Raw genomic sequence first — 19,765 nt, 5'->3', positions numbered from 1 at the left:
GCCACATATCCACTGGGTGGCAGGCATGTTTCACGGGATCCAGATACATGTATATACAGTGGTATACAAACGAAACCTCTTGAATACTGTGCTTGTTCCCCGTTCCCTGTCTCAGAAGCAACATCTGAACAGACACGGTAAAAAAAAAATAAAATAATCCCACAGAGCAAAGTTAACATATTCCGCCTTCATTTAAACACCAGCTTCTTGTCTGCAGCACTGAGGTGTTGGAACTGCCCTGGCACTCGAAGGTCAGAGCTGTGCAGACTCGTGGTGCCCTACATCACTTCTGTAGGTGGGTGCCCCAACGGGAGGGTGCAGGGACCTTGCAAGAGTCTCCAGAGTTTCTGCTGTAGTAATTAACATGTAAAAAGCAAGGCCTGCAGAGGCTAAGCCTTTAAACTCTTCCCCAGTTTAACAGACTTGGGGGGTGGTGAGGGTGATGGTGGTGGGGCATGGGATTTTTTTTTTTTTTTTTTTTTTCACTAACAGCTGTAAATGCATCCATGTGCCTAAGCAGCTAAGTTTTAAAGTTCAGAGACACATTAAAAGCCAATACTTTCCATGGATTTCCCCTTAGCATCTAAGCAGAACCATTTCAAAACTTGCTTAGAGGATGTTTCCGGAGAAGAGGCCATTGACCAAATTTCAACCCAGTGCATATTTTTATAACCAAGTTGTAAACTACGTAAGAACGCCACTTATAATGGAAATGCTGACAAATGCATAACTACCACATCTCGCTATGACAGCCCGACCGCAGGCCCTTCTGCCTTCAGTAAAAAGCAGCGCTGCTTGCCGCCCTCCTTTCCAAGGCTGCTCGATAGCCAGCTGGGGCAGGGGGGGTGGTATGCACGGGCATCCCTGTCTCGCCCTGTTATTCCAAACTTCAGCAAACCTCACTCCGCTTATTTCCCGCACGCCGAAGGAGCCACCCCCTGTTTTCGCCATAAACAACCAGAGGGCCTCTTAAATCCATGACTCACTCCACAGGCTTTTCCTCCACCCTTGTGCGTGACTACAGCAAAAAGGTTGCCAGCTGCAGTTGGTGAATTAACATTACTTTTTTCGCGGCACCGTCGGCAAACAAGTCGCGCAGCGCTGGGGCGGGGGGCGCACAGAGCCGGTACGGGCTTTGCCCGTGGGGGGAAGGGGCTGGAGAGGGGCTTCACCCGCCCCGGCCACCCGGCGGGGCCGACACCCCTGGGAGCCAACGCTGCCCGGCCGGGGCCAACGTGTCGCAGCCGGGGGGAAGGGGGGGTGGGGAGGTGACCAAGTGAGACCGTGCCGCGTCCCCTCCCCCGCCCCGGGGCGGCGCCCCCCTTGGCCCCCGCCGCCGCCTCAGGCGCGTGCGCGCCGCCAACCGTCCCGCGCGCGCGCCCGCCCCGTGCAGCGCGGGGCCGCCGCTGCCCCAGGACGGCGGGGAGAGGCAGGCGGCGGGTCAGGGCAGGGGGACGGGGAGCAGGAGGACGGAGGCGGCGAAGTCTGCACGAGACACCGCTCCCGATATCCCGATCTTACGCGCTGCCCAAACTCCTCAGAAAGTTGGCATGGGCATCCAGCGCGGCGGGGCGCCGCCGGCCGCGGCGCGAAGGCGCGCACCGCCACACGCACGCAGGAGGCCGCCGCCGCCGCCCCCCCAACCCCTTCGCACCCCCCCGCGCACCTCCCGCTTCCCGCAGCCGTGGCGGGGCGAGAGCAGCCCGGCACAGGGTGCTGCCGGCGGCGGGGCTCGAACCCGCGGGCCCCGGCGGCTCGCCCGCCGCGAGAGAAGGGGGGGAGGCTCCCCGTCCCCCCGAGCGCGAAGCCGGCCGCAGCCCGCGGAGGACGGCCGGGCGGCACTCACCGAGCGGCGGCGGTGGCTCCCTATCCGAGCGGCTCCCCGCAGAGCGCTCGCCTCTCCCGGGGGCGGGGGAGGAGGAGCGGGCGAAGGCAGGAGGTGGGGAAGGGCGGGGGAGGAGAGCGCGGATTGAGCCCTCCCGGCTACCGTCGCTGCGCTCCCTGCCCCCGCCCCGGCCCGCCCTCAGCGGCGCGGCGCGGCTGGCGGCGAGCGGAGGGGACCGGCGCGGTGCGGCGGCGCTCCCGGGGACGCGACGATGTGAGTGCCGGGGACCGGGAGGGAGCGGGCGGGGGCGGCCGTGCTCCGCGGGCGGCCCCTCCGCCCCGGCGGCCGGGGTCGGGCAGGGCCGGCGGGGCGGGGGCTCCGGTGGCCGGGGTCGGGCCCCGGGTGCCCGCAGGCCGTGCGGAGGCCTCGGGGCGGCCGGGCTGCGGCTGTGCCCACCTGCGGCCGCGGCCCCTGCCTCGTTGACCCAGTTACTACCCTCTCGCTCCGGCCCCTCTGCTCCAGTCCGGCTTACCCACCCCCCCGGTTGTTTGTGCTGCGCTTTCGGCCCCTTATCTCTCGCAGACACGCCGGGCGGCCTCGCCTCCCGCCTGCGGGGCGGCCTCGCCTCCCGCCTACCGGGCGCCCTGCGGCGGGGAGCGGGGAGCGCTGCGGGGGGTGCCTGTCCCCCTGCCCCCCGCCCCGGCGCCTCCTTCGGCGCCTCTGGTTCTGGGTGAACCGCGCGGGGGAAGGCCTCAGTGCCTCGGTTTTGCTGGCCATCTCCGTCTTTTTTAAGTATTTAATTTGCAAATTAATTGGAAAACTGTGTTAATACGTGACCACGTTTGGGGGGATAAAAAAAATATCTAAGCTTTGGTCTCTATTGAGAATGTCATACGAATGGTATTTGCTCATGTCTGTTAGTTTTCAAGATATCCTGACTTCTCTGCTGAAAAAAGAAAATAAATTCTTAACCTGATCAAAAATTTTGTCAGAGGTCTTTCTCTGGGGAAGTTTTTGATGGTTAGGTTGTGTGAGCCTGTCTTGCTGACTGATACTACATTACAGCAGTGTTCTTAATTTTAGTTATTGCTAAAATTATACCTGAACAGCCTCCTGACCCAATTTACGTTTCTGTTTTTTTCCTCTCTTCTAATTCTTATCACATTCTTCCTGAAATAGCCCATATCCTCCTGCTGCATCTACAGCAGCAGACCTCTGCTCTCAGTAGATATCCCTGACTCCAGATACTTAACTTTGGAAGGCTGACTCGGGCAGTTTGCTTTAGGTTCCCTGTGTAAGGAAGAAACACACACCCATAGAGTTACATTTGCTTCTCAGATACCTATTTTGGAAATTATAATCTCTGTCTATTGACATGGAGAACTTGGACAACTCAGCATCTCACTTTTCAGACAATTGAAGTTAGGGGAAATGAAGGCCATTGTTGCTCCATACATGTGGAACACTGCCTGCCCTGATATTCTTGTGTGCTTTTGTGCATTGTTAAAAATATTTGTAGGATTACTTCTGAAGTTATGTAATTTACTATTTAGAAAGGAGATCTGGCAAAGCAGATCCATGCAAATGAGCTTCAGCACCAATACAGGTCAGACTGGGCAGCTTCTGCAGACTCTGCTCACCGCTCAGATTGTCTTGCAGGATATTATGATTTGTATGTTGTTCAGAGGGGGCTAATATAGTAATAAAAAGAAGCAGCCACTTGGGTTGTAAATTCGAGTTTATGGAAGGATTGTCAAAAATAGAATCAGCTTGAAGGCCAGAAGAACAAAACTCTTCAGAGAACAGCCCTGCTTCATGTGGATGAAACTCCCATCCAGTACTACTCTGTGGGAGCCCACATACAGGCATATATTCTGTGGTATATTAGAAGGCCAACAAGCTGAGAGTAGGTAGGACAGCCCCATGTACTTGGTGTGTTAGGGATGCTGTTTTCTTGAGTCCTTATTTTTAAATACCATTTAAAAAAAAATAGAAATTAAGGCTATGCCTCTCATAAGAGTTTTTAGGCTAAGATTCGTGCGGTATGAATGAATGGAGTTGCTGTGAATTCTTTGGGAGCATGTGTCGTTAGGGCCATAGCGCTGGGACCTACTTTCACAGTACTGGAAAACCTTTTCCTTTTTGGCCGCCTCCCCTCCTGATTTTAGTGTTGCATTCTTAGGTCTTACCAATACTGGGATATTTGAATTAGAATTAGCTGTTCTGGAATGGTTTTCCATGTAGAGGAGGGTCTGTTGTGAAATATATGTGGGGATTTTTTCTTTTGTCTTTCTACTTCTTTCCATTACAGAATTATTATTTTACTTTCTAGAAATACACAGTATTCCCAAATAGAATTTATTACTGTTTCTGAATACTGTGTCCTGTTGTGTGGCTGTTACAGAGCAGCCACAATAGCTGCTCTGAATTGATTTCATTCTGTAGTCAAGAACTTGAATCTGTATATAGTTTACTTTGCACACCTGTATTCAATATGAGGATGCATGCACAAGCTGTTCAGTGCTCCAGCCTGCAGAAAGCTGTAAGATGCTAACTTTCTGTAAAGTCTTCAGAGGTTGTAGATACTAAAACAAAAAAAAAATCTCAAAACCTGCTGAGCATGCATATGGTGGTTTTTACCCCCTAAAGGCTTATAATTTGGACAGATACAACCCCCCCACATCTGCCAAATTTCAAGACTGATGTTTTATAACAGAGCTAGTCAAAGCAAATGCTTCCAGATTTTGTTTCTTTCCAGAAAGATTTTGTTTGCACAGCCAAATTCTTTTTTTCTCTTGTGTTCAGAGCCACCTGAAACAGTTGTTTCTTCTCTCCTTGCCTCTTTTAATTTCAGCCAGTGTGTGGTAGGAACAAAAGCTGCCAGCCCAGTCTCAAGGTTTAAAGTTTGACAAAGTGGTCTCAGCTGAATATAGCTTCTCTGTGAGGGTTTCTTAAGCTTCCCTGTGTAAGAAAAGCTGACGACACCACCTGTTAAAACAATAATACCATAACCTGTGAGGAAAAGCAGCTTGTAGGTTGATGGTTCGGGTCCCTGGACCCACTGCTGGAGTTACTCTGTAGGTTACTTTCTGAACATTGTTGACAGAACCCGTCCACTGTGTGCTCCCAGACTTGCAGTTCATGTGCTGGAATGTGTCACCTGGTCACTGCAGCACAGGCTGAGTTACTCTTTTGGCTCAAGAAATGAATTATGCCAGGTAAAAATGCCTGAGTTTCAGAGTTGTCTTCTGAGTTTCAGTGTTTTCCTATCTTTTGAAATGGCAAATGTGGCAGGCATTGTTAATGCAGAGTTGCTACTTGTTCTTTGCCATCTTCTCGCTCCCCCTGAAGTTTTAAATTAATCTCAGAAATCTGAAGATGGTTTAAACATTGACACTGTTTGCACTGCACAGCTGTTCACAGCAAAAAGTTTGTAATTTCATTAAAGTTTCAAGAAAACAGTTTGATGTTCACTGCCTCTTTTTCCCTCATTCCCCTTTAGCCCTCTGAACTGTTGCACGTTCTGCCCCTGAGTGGTTTGACCAGTAAAAGATGAAAGAAAATCACTGTTCTTCAGGACACACAAATTTCTTGCAAGTTGGTACAGGATTTCCAACACTGGCTGAAAGTTTACAGCAGTTTGTCCAGAAGTTGCCTGGTACCCATCTGTACTGGTGCTGCTCTGTTCCCTGTGTGCACAGTAGCCAGTTGCCAAGCTGACTTGCGCAGCCCTGCAAAGCTGGACAAGCCAGACTTGATGCACTCTGGACTGGCAGTGGGGGTTAAAACTAGATGATCTTTAAGGTCCCTTCCAACCTGAGTCTATGACTGTCTCTCTTGCTTTAGTGAAAGGAAGAAAGATGGTTGTGGTGGTGTTGGCTGGCTGGTAAACTTTCTGGTCCTGAGCAGGTTGGCCGAGCTGTAAAGCTGCAAACAAGAATCAGCCTTAATTTTACTGATGCAAGCACAGGCAGAAGATAAGGAGTCTTAAAAGCTGTACCGTTTTGACTGCAGTGGCTTTTTAAAATAACTATGTTTCCCTTGATATGTACACAATTGTTCAAGTATAAAAGACCTCTGTACCACTTCAACAGCATCTACTCTCAAGCCTGTATTTGGCAGATTAATAAAATAATCATGTACTTAAACATTGACATCGATCTGGATTAACTTTCAGCTTTCTGATCAAAGCCTGTGAAGCACCTTTAGCATCTTGATGAAGTGGGGTCTTGCTTCAGTTGCTCCTTCTTCCCAAACGCTACTCTTTGGTTTGCAGCACTGTTGGTGCTTTGCAGGCTCCACCATTGTTGCAATGGCAGGTGTTACTCGGTGGATATTTCAGTAGAGCTTGCTGGTTTTTTGAGTGTTATGAAGTCAAGTGGAAAATCTTTTAAGATAATTACTTAGCATATAACACTCCTCATGCTCATAAGTCACAGAGTTGGGACCGTAATTCACACAGTTAACTTCATTAATCATGAAATGCAGTATTTAAGGTTTCCAGGATATCAGGTTTTCTGCACAGAGTATCATTTACATTTATTTTATATGTAATAACAGAGTGCCAGCTCCAATCTTTAGCAAAACCAATAGGAGATGAAGGCAAAAGGCTTCTGTTACGAAGGCTTGGATTTGTACTTAAGGCCCAGGTGTCCCCTCTGGGTCTCCAGACTATTACTCCATGTGTAGCTACAGTGGTTTGCAGCAGATGTGACGTCCAGTAGTGTTTATGTTTAGGAAAGAAATAAGTGGGAAATTTAGCTGTGAAAATACAGCTCATTGCACTCTCAGATCTTGGCTTTTGGTGGGTGCAGCTGTACAGTCTTAATTTTAGCACTTACACTTGATTCTGCTGAAGAGAGAGAGCCAGCTCTGTTAGGTTAAAGTTGGAAATATGCGGATGTTCTTACACATCTGAAACATACAGTGAGGCTTTCACAATTTATGTTTTCTGTCAGAACTGGTCCATTCCTTTGGAAGGTTAACCCAAGTTTTAGCTGGAACTTTATCTTCGATGATATTGTAGGATGTGGAGACTATTTAGGAGCTATAGCTCAAATAGGAAGAAGGGCCTCAAGGTATTTCTGAGCTCTGGATTTCTTCCTTCCACTCAGTGGTTTTACAGCCAGAGTATTCAATTTCCCAGGCTTTGGCCCTAGTATGTTTTGATATATAAATCTCAAAAGTCTTTTAGTTAAATGTGTGACTAAGTAATCACCCAGTTTTAAAGTATACTATTTAGGGATGACTGGATTTCTGTTTAAATCAAGGAACGCCTAGTTGCTTCTTTCTAGCTTTCCAGAAAATGTCTTGAAAAGCAGTGCATTGTTAACACAGTATTGCTTATAGGTTGATGTATTTTTGCAGAGCATATCCTTTGTACTGACACTTCTAAATAATCATGCCTTTTGGAAGCTATATTTTTACATTAAGCACTGGTAGGAAGAGTGTATTTTGATTCCTGCTTAAATTTCAAGAGTTGAATTGATCAAGTCTTTCTGTTACTAAGGATCTGCTCACATGTATCATAAGGATTGAAGGGGCTATTGTTGTGCATGGCAAAAGTTTTGTTTTTCTTGAATAAAAGTGTCAGGAATTATTTTCCTTGAACTCCATACACTGATGCAGACAGAAGGCAAAGATTCGTTTTTTGGACTGACCTTTTTTTAATGTTCTCAGTGTAATCTTGAATTGTTTTTGTTTTCACCCCTCATTCTTTTTCATTTTAACTTAAGAACATAGAATTCCATTGCTGGAATGTGTTCTGTTGAACCAAAGCATTGCATCTGTTGCTGCAAGCCAATGAGAAATGGAATTATTTCTGCACAAGCCTCATCTGGCATTGGAAGGAGGGTTTTCATGAAGAAACAACCATTGGAGGGGTTGTTTGTTTTATCATTAAATACTTTTATGTACTAACTTTTGAGCTCTGAAGAATTTTCACCAAATTTGGTTACACATGTGCAACTTACCTAAATTGCATGGTTCAGAAATACATTTTTACACTGAAAATTTACATCAGAAATTAACTTTTACACTGAAACATCCAATTTACTGTGCCTGTGACCCACAGGTCAGAATCTGTTCTACGATTCTCCACAGTAGCTCATGTCCAGAACCGCACTTTTGTGTTGCTAAGCTGTGTACAGTATCTAGAGTAGACTCTGACATTAAATCTGAAGTTTTACACTTAGAAACATTTATAGTATGCATTTTTATGAAAAATAGTGCAAGTTGCACTTTTCTGACAGTTCTGTGTTTAATTGGGATATCTAGAGCGGTATGTTTCACTCTGGCTTGCTTTGTCTTGTAGTTTGATTCTTACACCATCACCTCCACTGTAAAAATTTTGCAGTCTGGGGGTCAGATGGGCACAGCCCTAATACTGAACTGTGCTTTATGGGACATAGTAGTCAATATAGCTGCTCTTGCTTGTTTTCCATACTTTTTTTTTTTTAAAAAAAAAAGAAAAATGAACTCTTAGTCCTTTGTCATGTGAAGAAGACTGAATTTGGTTTCTGAAGCTATGTATATGTATGTATACTAACCTGTCGCTTTGATTATTGTTTCAGATTATACTTTTTTTTTTTTCTCTCCTCAGGGCCGATTACTGGAAATCGCAACCAAAAAAGTTCTGTGATTACTGCAAGTGCTGGATAGCAGACAACAGACCTGTACGATGGTCTACCATACTATGTCAATGATTTTGAAACACTAGAAATCTGAATTACAGGCTTTTAACATCATTTTTCATACTAATCTATTGATGCATGACATTTGTTTTTTTAAAAATGCCTTTGTTATACCTGTAATATTTAGAATGTATTTTGTGAGCACCGTATGCCTGCATACAAGATGCTGTGTGCTGTTCTACTTGGCAGTACAGATGAGAACTGAAATACCTGACCCTGCTTTTTTTGCAAGTCCTGTAATTTAACAGTTGATCTGTCTTGAAACTTTGTCTGCGGCAGTTCCTAGCCTTCATATGCAAATAGAAAGCAAAACCTGGCATACGTACTGTTTTATATGGTAGGCCTGGTATAGCCATTGCGCTGAGCTTTAAAGCGCATTTCTTTCATTTCATACAGAAACGTTACAGGGTTACAGAAAGGTGTTCCTGACTTGCAGATGCCTTTTGTAGACTTTAGACCCATTAGTTTCTTACTTAGAAATAAGTTTTTCATTCCTGACTTAATGCCAGGGGTAGTCCTAGAGCTGGACTTGATCTGGAGTTCAGAATGATGAGTGGGAGCTAATTGGTTTAGGTTTCTTCTTGTAGTCAGTGAAAAGAAATACACATTAAAGGGGGGGATTTGGGTAACTTACAAAATCTGTCTTTAAATGAGATGACTTGTCCCCTGGGTGTGCATCCTCTGCTCATCAGTTCATGCAAATAAATTCTAAGGTTACTGGGCCAGCCTTAGGCATCTAACTTCTGAACACCTAAGTGAGGTCAGATGTTTTTAGCGAGTACCACATGAGGCATGAGGACTTCCACTGTTTTATCTGTAGAGCTGAATTCCTTGCAGTTCCTACTGGCTTCAGTCTTTGGCACCTTTTTTCTTGGAGATTGTTCTGTTCTTAGTTACCCAACTCTCCCACTTTGCTCCTCCTCCCCCGCCCCCGATTTCTGGACCTGCAGACTAATTTAAGTTCGTAAGATATCTGTGGGGTGTAGCATAATCTAAGGACTGTAGCTAGTATTTGGAACACTAAATAAACCATATGGTTTTTAAAAGTTTGCGTGAAAACAGAGAGGGTAAAACAAGAATCAAAGTATGATATTTGGAAGGATAGCATAGAGAGAGAGCCCAGTCTCCCTGTTACTTGTTGCTAATATGTGTGCTGAACAGTATTATTTGAAAAATATTAAATCTTATAAATAACAGACTATGAAATTTTGTGATACCATTTTGGAGTGTTACTGATTTTTTCATGATTTCTATGTTGATAGTTTCTCAGTGTCCCTGAATTCCTGTAGTCATTTTATAGCTGTAGTGTTGGTTGTGTTTTCAGAACAGGATATATTCAGGCTGTTTAACTAAGTTTAGTGTAACTGAATTTTAACTTAATTAAAAATAAATAAATTAAAATTGTATAATATGTATTATTTTTCTTGTTTTTTTTCTCACTTTGAAGAGCATTGAGTTTCATGAAAGAGGAAAGAATCATAAAGAAAATGTGGCAAATAGAATTAGTGAGGTAACTCAAATATCTTATTTGCACAGATGCTTATTTTTAATGTCTTTCATTATCAGATTTGTTTAATTTATTCTCTTTGTGTTCTTGTTTTGTTTTAGATTAAAAAGAAAAGCTTGGAAAAAGCAAAAGAAGAAGAAAACATGTCAAAAGAATTTGCAGCAATGGAGGAGGCTGCAATGAAAGCATATCAAGAGGATTTGAAAAGGCTTGGAATTAAGCCAGGTAGTTCATATAACTGCCAGAAGATTAAAGACAGAATTGAAAGAATATTGAATAGGAAAGTTTTTTCTTAAGTAGAAGCTACAGTATCCTCTGCTGCATGGAACAATCCGATTTGGAGTAGAAAAATTAAACAGTGATAACAAAAAATAGGCTTTAGTTGGTCCTTTGAATCAGCTGTGTAGCTTCCCTTCGTTGATTTTAAGTTTCACTTTGCCAGTTGGAGACAAAAATTCCTATTGAGTATGAGAGGTTGTGTTTCCACCAGTGTCAAACAGGGGAGATAAGAATCTCCTACTCATCTTGCAGTTCAGCAAGTATCTTTGCTCTGTCTGTGCGAAGACATATTAGCCTTTAAAAACAGTTTGTAGATTCAAGCTCCTGTAGAAGCCATCTTTTTCATAACTCTTCTAGTTTCTTTTTTGCTGTTGTTTAGTTAGAGGTCATTGGTCCTTAGAGTTTTTCTCTTGTTATTCATCTTTTGATACTTAAACTTTCTTAGGACTCTATAGTACTGCTACAGTGCAAGACTCTTTGAACATAATCTTTTTAAGTTTACCTGCTTTGAGTGTAATACTATTGAGTGAAAATACTCATAAGAACAAAATTTCCTGTTTGCTGTTGCTCAAGAGTGACTAATATTTAAGCTCAGATTATTGCTCTTTTTAAAAGGGAGTATTGTTTTCTTTAAGATGATGTAGGTCCCAGTTCGACACAGAGTAAAACACAGAGTAACACAGTGGAAACTAAAGGAAAGAAAGAAAAGAAGGAGAAGAAGGAAAAGAAGGAAAAGAAAGAAAAGAAAAACAAGACACCTCAGGATGCCTCAATGCCACCAAAAATTGAAACAAAGGAGTGGGTACAAGGACTTTCTCCTGAAGGTTACACATACTACTACAACACAAGAACAGGAGGTAAAAAGTAGTGAGGAGCGAATGCAGATATAGTTATTGGAGATAAGTAAGAAAAGACTACCTGCACTTCTTTACTCTTTAGCTCTTTCAGTAGTAAGCTAGTAATTCAAACGTGAACAGTTAGATGGAGTTTAGATATTTAATGTTCAAGACTTAGGCATCCAGAACTTCAGACTGCTTTTGCTGTTTGCTAATAATGGAAGAATGCAGTAATTCCACAGTTTCTTGAAATGTTTAGCCTTTCACAGGTTAGGTATACAAAAGATAGCTGTGTTCTTCCTAAAGAAGCTTTCTGATGAGGAATGTGAATAAATTGATTGTGCCCAAGTAAATGAGAGCAGTTATGGATTGCTGTCTGGTTGTTTCTTTCCACATTCACAGGATTTATCTAACTGATTTTGGTTGAGGAGCTATGTGTTTGATCTGCTTTAGAGCGTAAAAGTAACCCTCTTTTATGATTACTGAGAATATTACAGTTTCTTACAAATTTAAGGATTGACGTTAGTATTTACTGTAGTCTTTCCTCATACAAGATAACTTCCAAAAGGTAAAAATCTTGTGTGTTTCGGTTCTTCTGGCCTGTGCTACCATTTCAAAAAACAAGCGTCTTTTCTGTACCAAAATTCCAGTGTCTCTGTATCAGCCATAGTTTAATAGAGTCTGGAAGGTGGTTAGTCCCGGTAAAAGCCAACTGTAATTATGGTACTTCAGTTTATTGTTCATACCATAGTTTGATCAAGGATGATGTATATTCCAATAAGATGTATCTGTATTACTCATTTGTATGTGTGCATACATCAGTGTCATATCCTTTAGATCTGTTTTTTGTAAAGATTATGAAACACACACAGGATTGAATGATAGGTAAAATGTGGTTTTGTTTTTTCAAGAATCGCAGTGGGAGAAACCTAAAGGATTCCAAGGCAGCTCTCAAAACTCAAAAACGGTAATCAAATACTATTACTTTTCTGTGTCCTTGTAAACAGTTACCAGAAAAAAAAAGGTAAGCAATTTGCACGTCTTCTAATTGCAGAAGATTAATTGTTTGCTCTTAGTAAGCTTAGGAAAACATAATTTGGCTATATAGAATGTTTTATGATATCCTTGATGAAAACTGAAATTTTACTATACAAATCTTTCTTGGCTGCTTTGTTTATCATGGGAACAGAAGTGATAGTGTCATTTGTATTTTTACAGAATATACTTTTTTGATGCCCATAAAACTGAAAGCTTTTCAGAAATTATGAATAAATTCTGTTCATCCTTTTGTGATTGAATGTAATTAAAAAATAAGTCTTAGACATTTGAAATAGTTAAGACTCCTTTGTCTTAAGAAACATGGAGATTGCATTGTCCAGATAATTATAAAAAAAGAATGCCTGTTTTTTGTGTTTGCTTTAGGATACAGTTATGTAATAATTTGTCTTTTTCAAAGGATTCTTACGGTCACGGAAACAACGTGCAAGCAACCTTTTAGCATATTACTTTATTGTCCTTATTTAAAGCACAGGAAAACTTGCAGAATAGTCCAAAGACAGTTATATTTCTTCTAATGATTAATGGACTTTCCCCAGATGCTTACCACTCCAGGATTTTTGTGCTTCACAACATTAAAAACAGGATTTCTACGACACTCCTGTGAAGTGATCTGTTTCCCCATTTTCAAGATAGATGTCATAAGTACAGTATAAATTAAAGTCAATTTTGTTTGCTAATGTTGAATTTTATGTTAGAGACCAAAAAAGCTTGGCTTTTTCAGAGTGCCTGACATTCTGAAACAATCTTGGCCCCTCTCAGAAGGTAGCCTATGCTTGATACTGGTTTAGTTGCAGTCAGAGGAGAAAATGGTTATAATTGTGTATATTTTTAGGCAATTGAATCAATTCACAAAGTACATGACGTCATGTCTGTACTCCATCTCTTGTTAGGGCAGTGTTTTATGTAAAAAATGCAGGCTTTTGCCATCCAGTGTTTGTTCCTAAGACACTGCACACTTTGTGTGAGAGCTGCCCATCACATGCAACTCTGGCTTTCCGATTCCTTTATCCTGAGGGTTTGCACAACTTGTTAACCAGCACTTCAACTTAATCTTTTCAATCAGCATGTAGCTTTGCAATATTCATAAGCCAGTCTTACTGTAGCCTTCCACTGAAAAAAGTGGTCCTGTGACTAAGCTTGTATGGTCCTTGGTGCATATTTGCCCTGACAGTGAACTAGTTCAGGGAGCAAAGAGTTTAGGTTAGTGTTTTGTAGGCTTATTCCCTTGTCATGAGCTTCCTGGGTAATCAGAAAAATGCCAGTGTGGGGAGAGCAGATGGAGGAGAGGAGCTTCATTCTTGGCAGCAATTTGAAGTTAGCTCATCTCAGCTATATCATAAACACACACCTTTGGCCTCAGATATCTCTCTAATGCCACATGGCTGTATTTTGCCATTCCTCCCTCACCCTGCCCAGTGACTTTGTGGTGTCTTGAGTTATTTTTGCTATTGCTAAAAACAAGCATTTGATTGCTCCCTTATTTAGTCTGAGCTAAAGATATGGGGAACATTCCAGATCTCTAAGAAGGACTCACTGCCCAGAAATAAAAGGGCATGCTTGCAATACGTAGTGCAAGCAAGATTCACAGGGCCTCCTTGTTTTACAGCACATTAGCTTGCTGCTTAAACTTTGTAAGAGGTGGAGAAAATGGTAATGAAAAGGCATGTGAAAGACTACCTGTAACTTCAGCTGGATTGACATCTTGCTTGTTAGCATGCAGGTAGTAGGATACTCTGCCTAGTGTCAGATTATCAACTGAAAACCTTGAAGAACGAGGTCTAACTCAGCAAAAAGGACAGGTTATACTTAAAACTATGTTTTTGTCCTCTTTCTACTTACATAACGTAAATTTTCCTTCTGCTTCTTTTATTGAAACTAGCACACCGAAACTTGAGAGCAAAACCTTGAGGAAACTTGCTCACTGAAGGCTTTCTTGCTTTTCCCTGCTCTAAACCTGCTGGTACAATTTTTTCTGTTTACAGAAAGGGTGCAAGAAACATAACTTCTGATTTTGTTGTGCTTTTTGAAAAAACACCAAAGTTTTAATAGAGTATTAAGCAGATGTATAGATATGTGTGTACAAAAGCCTGTCTAGATGTGTGTCTGTATACACACAGATAGATATTAATGCAAAAATAATGTATGGTGAAGCTCCATAGATGTTCTGCCTAATACAGAGGAGTGGGCAGTATTAGTAGTGGGCAGAGCAGTGAAGTAGTTGTACATTTACGTGTTGATGGAAATTGGGTTCTTAAGATGTTAAGTCATGGGTAATGACTGATCGTCTAGTTGGGGCTGATTCTGCGAAACATCTTTAATTACACGTCCTCAAAGATGTACCAGCAACTTCTGCCAAATTTATTAATCAGTAGGGAAAAACAGTGGTTTGCTGAAATTTGTGCTTTACTAAAGAAGTAAATTCATTGGCACACATTCCTGCAAAGTTTGATTCTTCAGTTATTTTTGCTGAAGATCTATTTTGGGATAAATTTTAGAGTTTTTGTTTGTTTGTTTATCTTTAATTTGTGATCATATTTATTGGTATTGGTTTTCTGTAGCCCTCACAAAACTCTGAGTCTTCTAAAAAATTTTTATCAATCTCTACTAAAAACAATGACACAAACAGGAAATTACAGTCTCAGGGTGAATACCTTGGAAAATCAAGAACATGTAAAATAATGGCCTGTATAATAATTTTAATTGTATGACAACACTTACAGTACTGCTTCGTACTAATTAGCCACTGAAAAAAACTGTGTATGTGCATTTGCAGTATTGTAAGTTAAGCAATTCAATCTCATTTGAGTCAAAGGGAATACTTTCTAACAACTGTAGGGGTTCAGGCTTTAAAACACTAAAATTATCAAGAACAAAAAATACTCAAGGGTTGAATGGTCTTATAAGTGATGCTTTGGCTGGTCCTTAAAAGTTTTTTAAGTAGCTCCTGTATCTTTCTCTTAGGCAGTGGAGTGGGTAGAAGGTGTCACTGAAGATGGTCATACCTATTACTATAACACACAGACAGGAGGTAAGGAGAGCTTATTTTCCACCTAAGCTCTGTTTCAGAGGAGAGGATTTTCAGAGAAGCATTTGGTTTTGCAAATAACTGCATTTTAAGGCTGTTACTAAGTTTTGTATTTTTTAAGCTGCTACTTTATTTGAAATACGCTTGTTGCTTAAGTCGGTGCTGCCATTGTAGCTGTATTGTCAGTGTGTATGCATTTGCACTTCATAGGTTGTTTTAGATGTTCAACTTGCAACTATAAACGACGGATTCTCCTTTTCTACATAGATATTGAAATTGTAATTTGGAAACCAGAAAGAGGCAGGGCTTTATTTTGACAAGCCTGTAGGACTGAATAAGAATCTATTAAACTTTTCCTCTTGCTGACATAGCATTAGTAAGAGAGTCCAGAATCTTGCCTCCTCATTCTTTTACCTGTTTTTTTTCCCTACATGGGGAACTTAATGGTAACTCCCTCAGAATAAGCATCTGTTTTCTAAATCTGAATACATTTTAAGGTCAGTGATGCCTCTCCGTAGAGCAAGTGATTTCATGCTAGCTATGAGATTTCCTTCTGCTGATGGGTATGAAGTGGTGCTCCTAACGATACCAAGAATTAAAAAAAAAAACCCCACAAACCTTTTAGTTTTTTTAACATGCCACTCCCCTGCCCAGATTATTTGATTTCTTCTTTTGAAAGGGAAAGGAGATGCTGGTTATTTTTAAACATTGCATTCTAAGTTCGGATACATTATTTGCCTTTGGTTGTGTTATTTTTTAAAGTGCTTCATGGACATATGACACTTGTGAAGAATGTCTTTGTAATCATCGTATTTGGTAAAATTTTGGTTTGTGAGATTTTAAAGTGATCCATTACTTTTGTATAACTGTAAGTGCCTCGGAAATACTTGAGAATTATTTGTCAGTTTTGTTAACGCCAATGAAGACAAGACGAGTTTTTAACTAAGGGAGATAGTTGTAGTGTCTCGTCTCAGGCATGTAACTTAAGAGACCAATATCTCTAGGCTTAGCACTACAAGCCATGCTTTGGAAGGCTGCACCTTACTCCACTGGCTATACGTGGCACCTGGGAACATGAACTTTGTCAGTTACTAGTCTAAAGGCAGATGACAGCAGTACCCTTAAGAGACTTTTCTGTTCATGCAAAGTCACTTCTTGCCAGTTTATTGCACCTTTTTTTCTTCAAGATACATCTAGGTACATACTCACAGAGTTGTTTTCAGTTAGAGATTTCTTTGGAAACAGATAAAAATAATTGGAAAAATAGTAGTTTTATTATACATGTAAGCTTATATAAAATAATAGATTGAAAATCAGTGTACTCTTACCTTACTGTTTTTAAAACCAGTTTTAAGACCACTGAGTCAACTTTTATTGAAATCTCAGAAATACGACCTTTTAATTGAAAATAAGGTCATATACTGTACATGCTTTCATAACTTTTCAGATTCATGTTTTTATTTCTTTGTTTGCTTCAGAGCTCTTTAATTAGAGATCTAATGTTACTGAGCCAAGTATCACAGGGAAGGGGGTTGTCTGCCCGGAGACCTGAGGCTTGCAGTTAGCATTCTTCACCTTATCCTGTCTTTGTAATTAATGGACAACTCAAATCAAATAGGCACCTCTAGAGGGCAATTTGTCTGTCCTGTGTAAGGATGAGAGGAGCCACAGTCTTGTGAACCGTAGTTTGCCGTGGATGATATTTTTCTTAAACACTAATTAAAACAAGCTTTATCAACAGTGGACTCGGCTGTCATGACTGTCTCTCTGCTAGGAAGTGAAATGTTATCTTTCTGATTACGTTTATTAAAACAAACATACTGAACAAAGGCAAAAGCCTTGCGCTGAATTATTTGCTGTATTTTTGCATAAGGCAGTACTGATTCTGTAAGGTAATGTTGTCAAAGCAATAACAGATCAGAATTAGAAACATAAATAATGCGGTTGTTCAAATATCTTGGACAGTATCCACATGGGATAAGCCGGCTGGTTTTGTTTCATCTTCAAATGAGAAGAGTCAACGTGACAAGCATTCTGAAGAGCTTGCAGAAACAGATTCCAAAGCATCTGAATCAGACTCAGAAGACAGTGAAAATGAAGCACAGAGTTCAGAAACAAATTTCAAGGTAGGTTTTCTCTTCAGATTTATTTTACGTACAGTATTAATTTTCTAGTGTAAGATGATTTATCTTTTACCTCCTGCGACAGGCTGTACTCATTGTAATGAGGTTAAACTGTATGACTGAAAGGAGATGTTTACACTTGTTTTAATAGTAAAATGAATCTATATTTAATTATTTGGCCCATTAGTGGCACTGTTCCAGAATAGAAAGCATGATCTTTCCTTCAGCCCACCAGAAGCAGCTTTAATTCTGCCAGAAATGCGATGTTTTCTGAGAAAGGTCACTGTTATCTCTCTGAAATAATCCACAAAATGGTTTGGATTTCAGTGTGAGGGTGTCTTCAAACCTTTATTGGTAAATGTGACTGCCAAGAGACCTTCAGAGAATGCTTTTGACTGAAAATGTCTGAAATGGTTGTAGTTTCCTTATTAACTGAGAAAAACATTGGCAGCTCATAGTACAAAATCTTTGTCAACTATAAATTCTTGTCTTCAGATTTAAAACAAGATAAAGGGTATGATTATGGCTCTGTTAGGGTCAAATGGTTTTTCTGAAACTGGTAGTTCAGATCAGGCAGAGACAGTTTAAATAAAAATGTATTAATAGACAAGTGTTAATTCTAAAATACGTATTTTAGAATCACTGGGCATCATTATAAACTATTACCAGGTGTTAGCTGTAAAGTGTGTGTATCTGCTTGCGCAGAAAGCTGTATGTGAATTTTTGCCTCTTTTTTCCTTTTTTTTTTTTTTTCTAAACACGTGCTAAGGTTTGCTTTTACATAAGTTTGTATTGGCTTCTCCTTGCTAACTTCAGCCGTGATAGATAGGATTTTCCAGCTTTAACTTTTCGTAACATTTTAAGGGTTTTTTTCCAACTCTGTATGTGATGAAATCTCAAGGAAAAAAATTTAAATATTGTATTACTTTAGGAGTTTATTGTTTCAAGTTACTCTTGGTTGAAAAGTATGAATAGTAGATAATAGCAAATAAAAGATGTAAAATAAAGCTACATTGTGTTTTTATTTAGGCATTTTTGCTTAAGGTGGGTTTTTTCCTCTTTAGAGGAAAGGAGATAATGGTGAAGGATCAGAGGAAAAGAAAAGATCTCCCAGAGCTAAAAAGTTAAGTCCTTATGGGAAATGGCGAGAAGTGAAGCCAGAAGAAACTGTAAATGAAGAGGAGAGTACTTCAGCTTCCCAAGAAACCTCTAGTGATGCACCTAACCCTTATGGAAAATGGAAAGCAATTAAAGCAGTGGAAGAAGAAGAAGAAGAAGAAAAAGAACCATGGTGAGGATCTTTATACTATAGTTACTGTGGTAATACTTGTTTCCAGAAAACTTGTTTTCAAGAGCTGAAGCTTTTTCTTCTGAATTCTGGCAGAATTAGCACAGCAGTGATGGAAAACATAGCCCAAATACAGTTAATTCCACAGTGATTATTTTAAGTCATAGCTCTCCGTGGTGGATAGTGGTGCTGTTTTGGTCTTGGTGTAGAAGCTCACCATGAGTACAAAGTGAAGTCATTTAAAGGATCGTTGTCATCCATCATTTTTCTCAGAGGCTGAATATGAACTGTTTAAATGTAGTTATGTTCCCTAACATTGTCTCCTTCAACAGTCTAGTTCAGCTGCCTCAGGAGCTCTTGTGGCTCTTTTTTCAACTGCTTTCAGCCTTGGAACAGCACAGGCAGCTTTCTCAGGGCCTCCAGCTTCCCTGCTAAGTTCTGTTTCTTTCTGATGAGTAATTAGTTGAGCTAAGATCTATCTTGGTCTTCTAGGACCACCAGCAATCATATGTTGACTGTACTAGGTTAGCATTGCTTTCAGTTCCTTCCCTGTGGGATCAATAGTTGCTGATATAATGAGTATGCTTTTTTAGACTCCAAGCAATTTCTACCTAAGCCTGATAGGTTTGACTGAGTTACTTCCACAAGCAGTGCATTATTTCTCACTTTGTGATGTACTAATTCTAACTGTTCACTTGAAGGACACAGCCTAAAAGACTTCAATTTTTTTTGTCTTACTTCCACCCATAATTGCCGTAAAAAACTCCTGGTTCAACTGTTTTTCTTCTTCCCTAATTTCTATCATTTCAAAACAAAGTTAAGTAAAACCGAACCAAAATCCACTACAACCTTTTCTGTTGTCACTGTGGGTAAGTCCTGGAGGCTCCTATAATGTGAGAGATGCTTTCTGTAATGATTTAACTAAGGAGATGAAAGATAAAACGTGTAATGTAGCTATGCCAATTTTAAATCTGGAAGCTGTCTCTCTCTCTCCCATGTCCAACCAATGTACTACAGGTGTTTTCATCACATGCATCTGATCAGGAGGTTTGTTTTGTTTCGTTTTACTGCATAATGCCTGAGATGGCTCTTTCTGGTTTTTTGTGAAGCATGCTTTCATGTCCAGCTTTT

General features: G+C 41.0%; 2 protein-coding genes across 3 annotated transcripts in view; one reads left to right on the top strand and one right to left on the bottom strand.

Moving 5' to 3' along the window:
• Window positions 1–1,974, bottom strand: part of ELF1 (E74 like ETS transcription factor 1) — a 92,245-nt gene extending 90,271 nt beyond the window's left edge. The window contains exon 1 of the mRNA XM_055703330.1: window positions 1,847–1,974. The gene's annotated coding sequence lies outside the window, so the exon portion shown is untranslated. The remainder of the gene's footprint in view (window positions 1–1,846) is intronic.
• Window positions 1,964–19,765, top strand: part of WBP4 (WW domain binding protein 4) — a 24,302-nt gene continuing 6,500 nt past the window's right edge. Inside the window, exons 1-9 of one of the 2 annotated variants that reach the window (XM_055703337.1) lie at window positions 1,964–2,098; window positions 8,427–8,499; window positions 9,965–10,027; window positions 10,126–10,249; window positions 10,939–11,160; window positions 12,051–12,106; window positions 15,160–15,226; window positions 17,189–17,349; window positions 18,411–18,637. In XM_055703337.1, the coding sequence (XP_055559312.1) occupies window positions 2,097–2,098; window positions 8,427–8,499; window positions 9,965–10,027; window positions 10,126–10,249; window positions 10,939–11,160; window positions 12,051–12,106; window positions 15,160–15,226; window positions 17,189–17,349; window positions 18,411–18,637 (995 nt within the window). In that variant the 5' untranslated portion in view covers window positions 1,964–2,096. The remainder of the gene's footprint in view (window positions 2,099–8,426; window positions 8,500–9,964; window positions 10,028–10,125; window positions 10,250–10,938; window positions 11,161–12,050; window positions 12,107–15,159; window positions 15,227–17,188; window positions 17,350–18,410; window positions 18,638–19,765) is intronic. The other variant, XM_055703338.1, reaches the window with a different exon arrangement.

This window comes from Falco cherrug, chromosome 2, assembly GCF_023634085.1.
Source record: "Falco cherrug isolate bFalChe1 chromosome 2, bFalChe1.pri, whole genome shotgun sequence".
Taxonomy (NCBI): Eukaryota; Metazoa; Chordata; class Aves; order Falconiformes; family Falconidae; genus Falco; species Falco cherrug.
The sequence above is the reverse complement of the archived record's forward strand: the minus strand, read 5'-3'. Positions and strand labels throughout refer to the sequence as shown.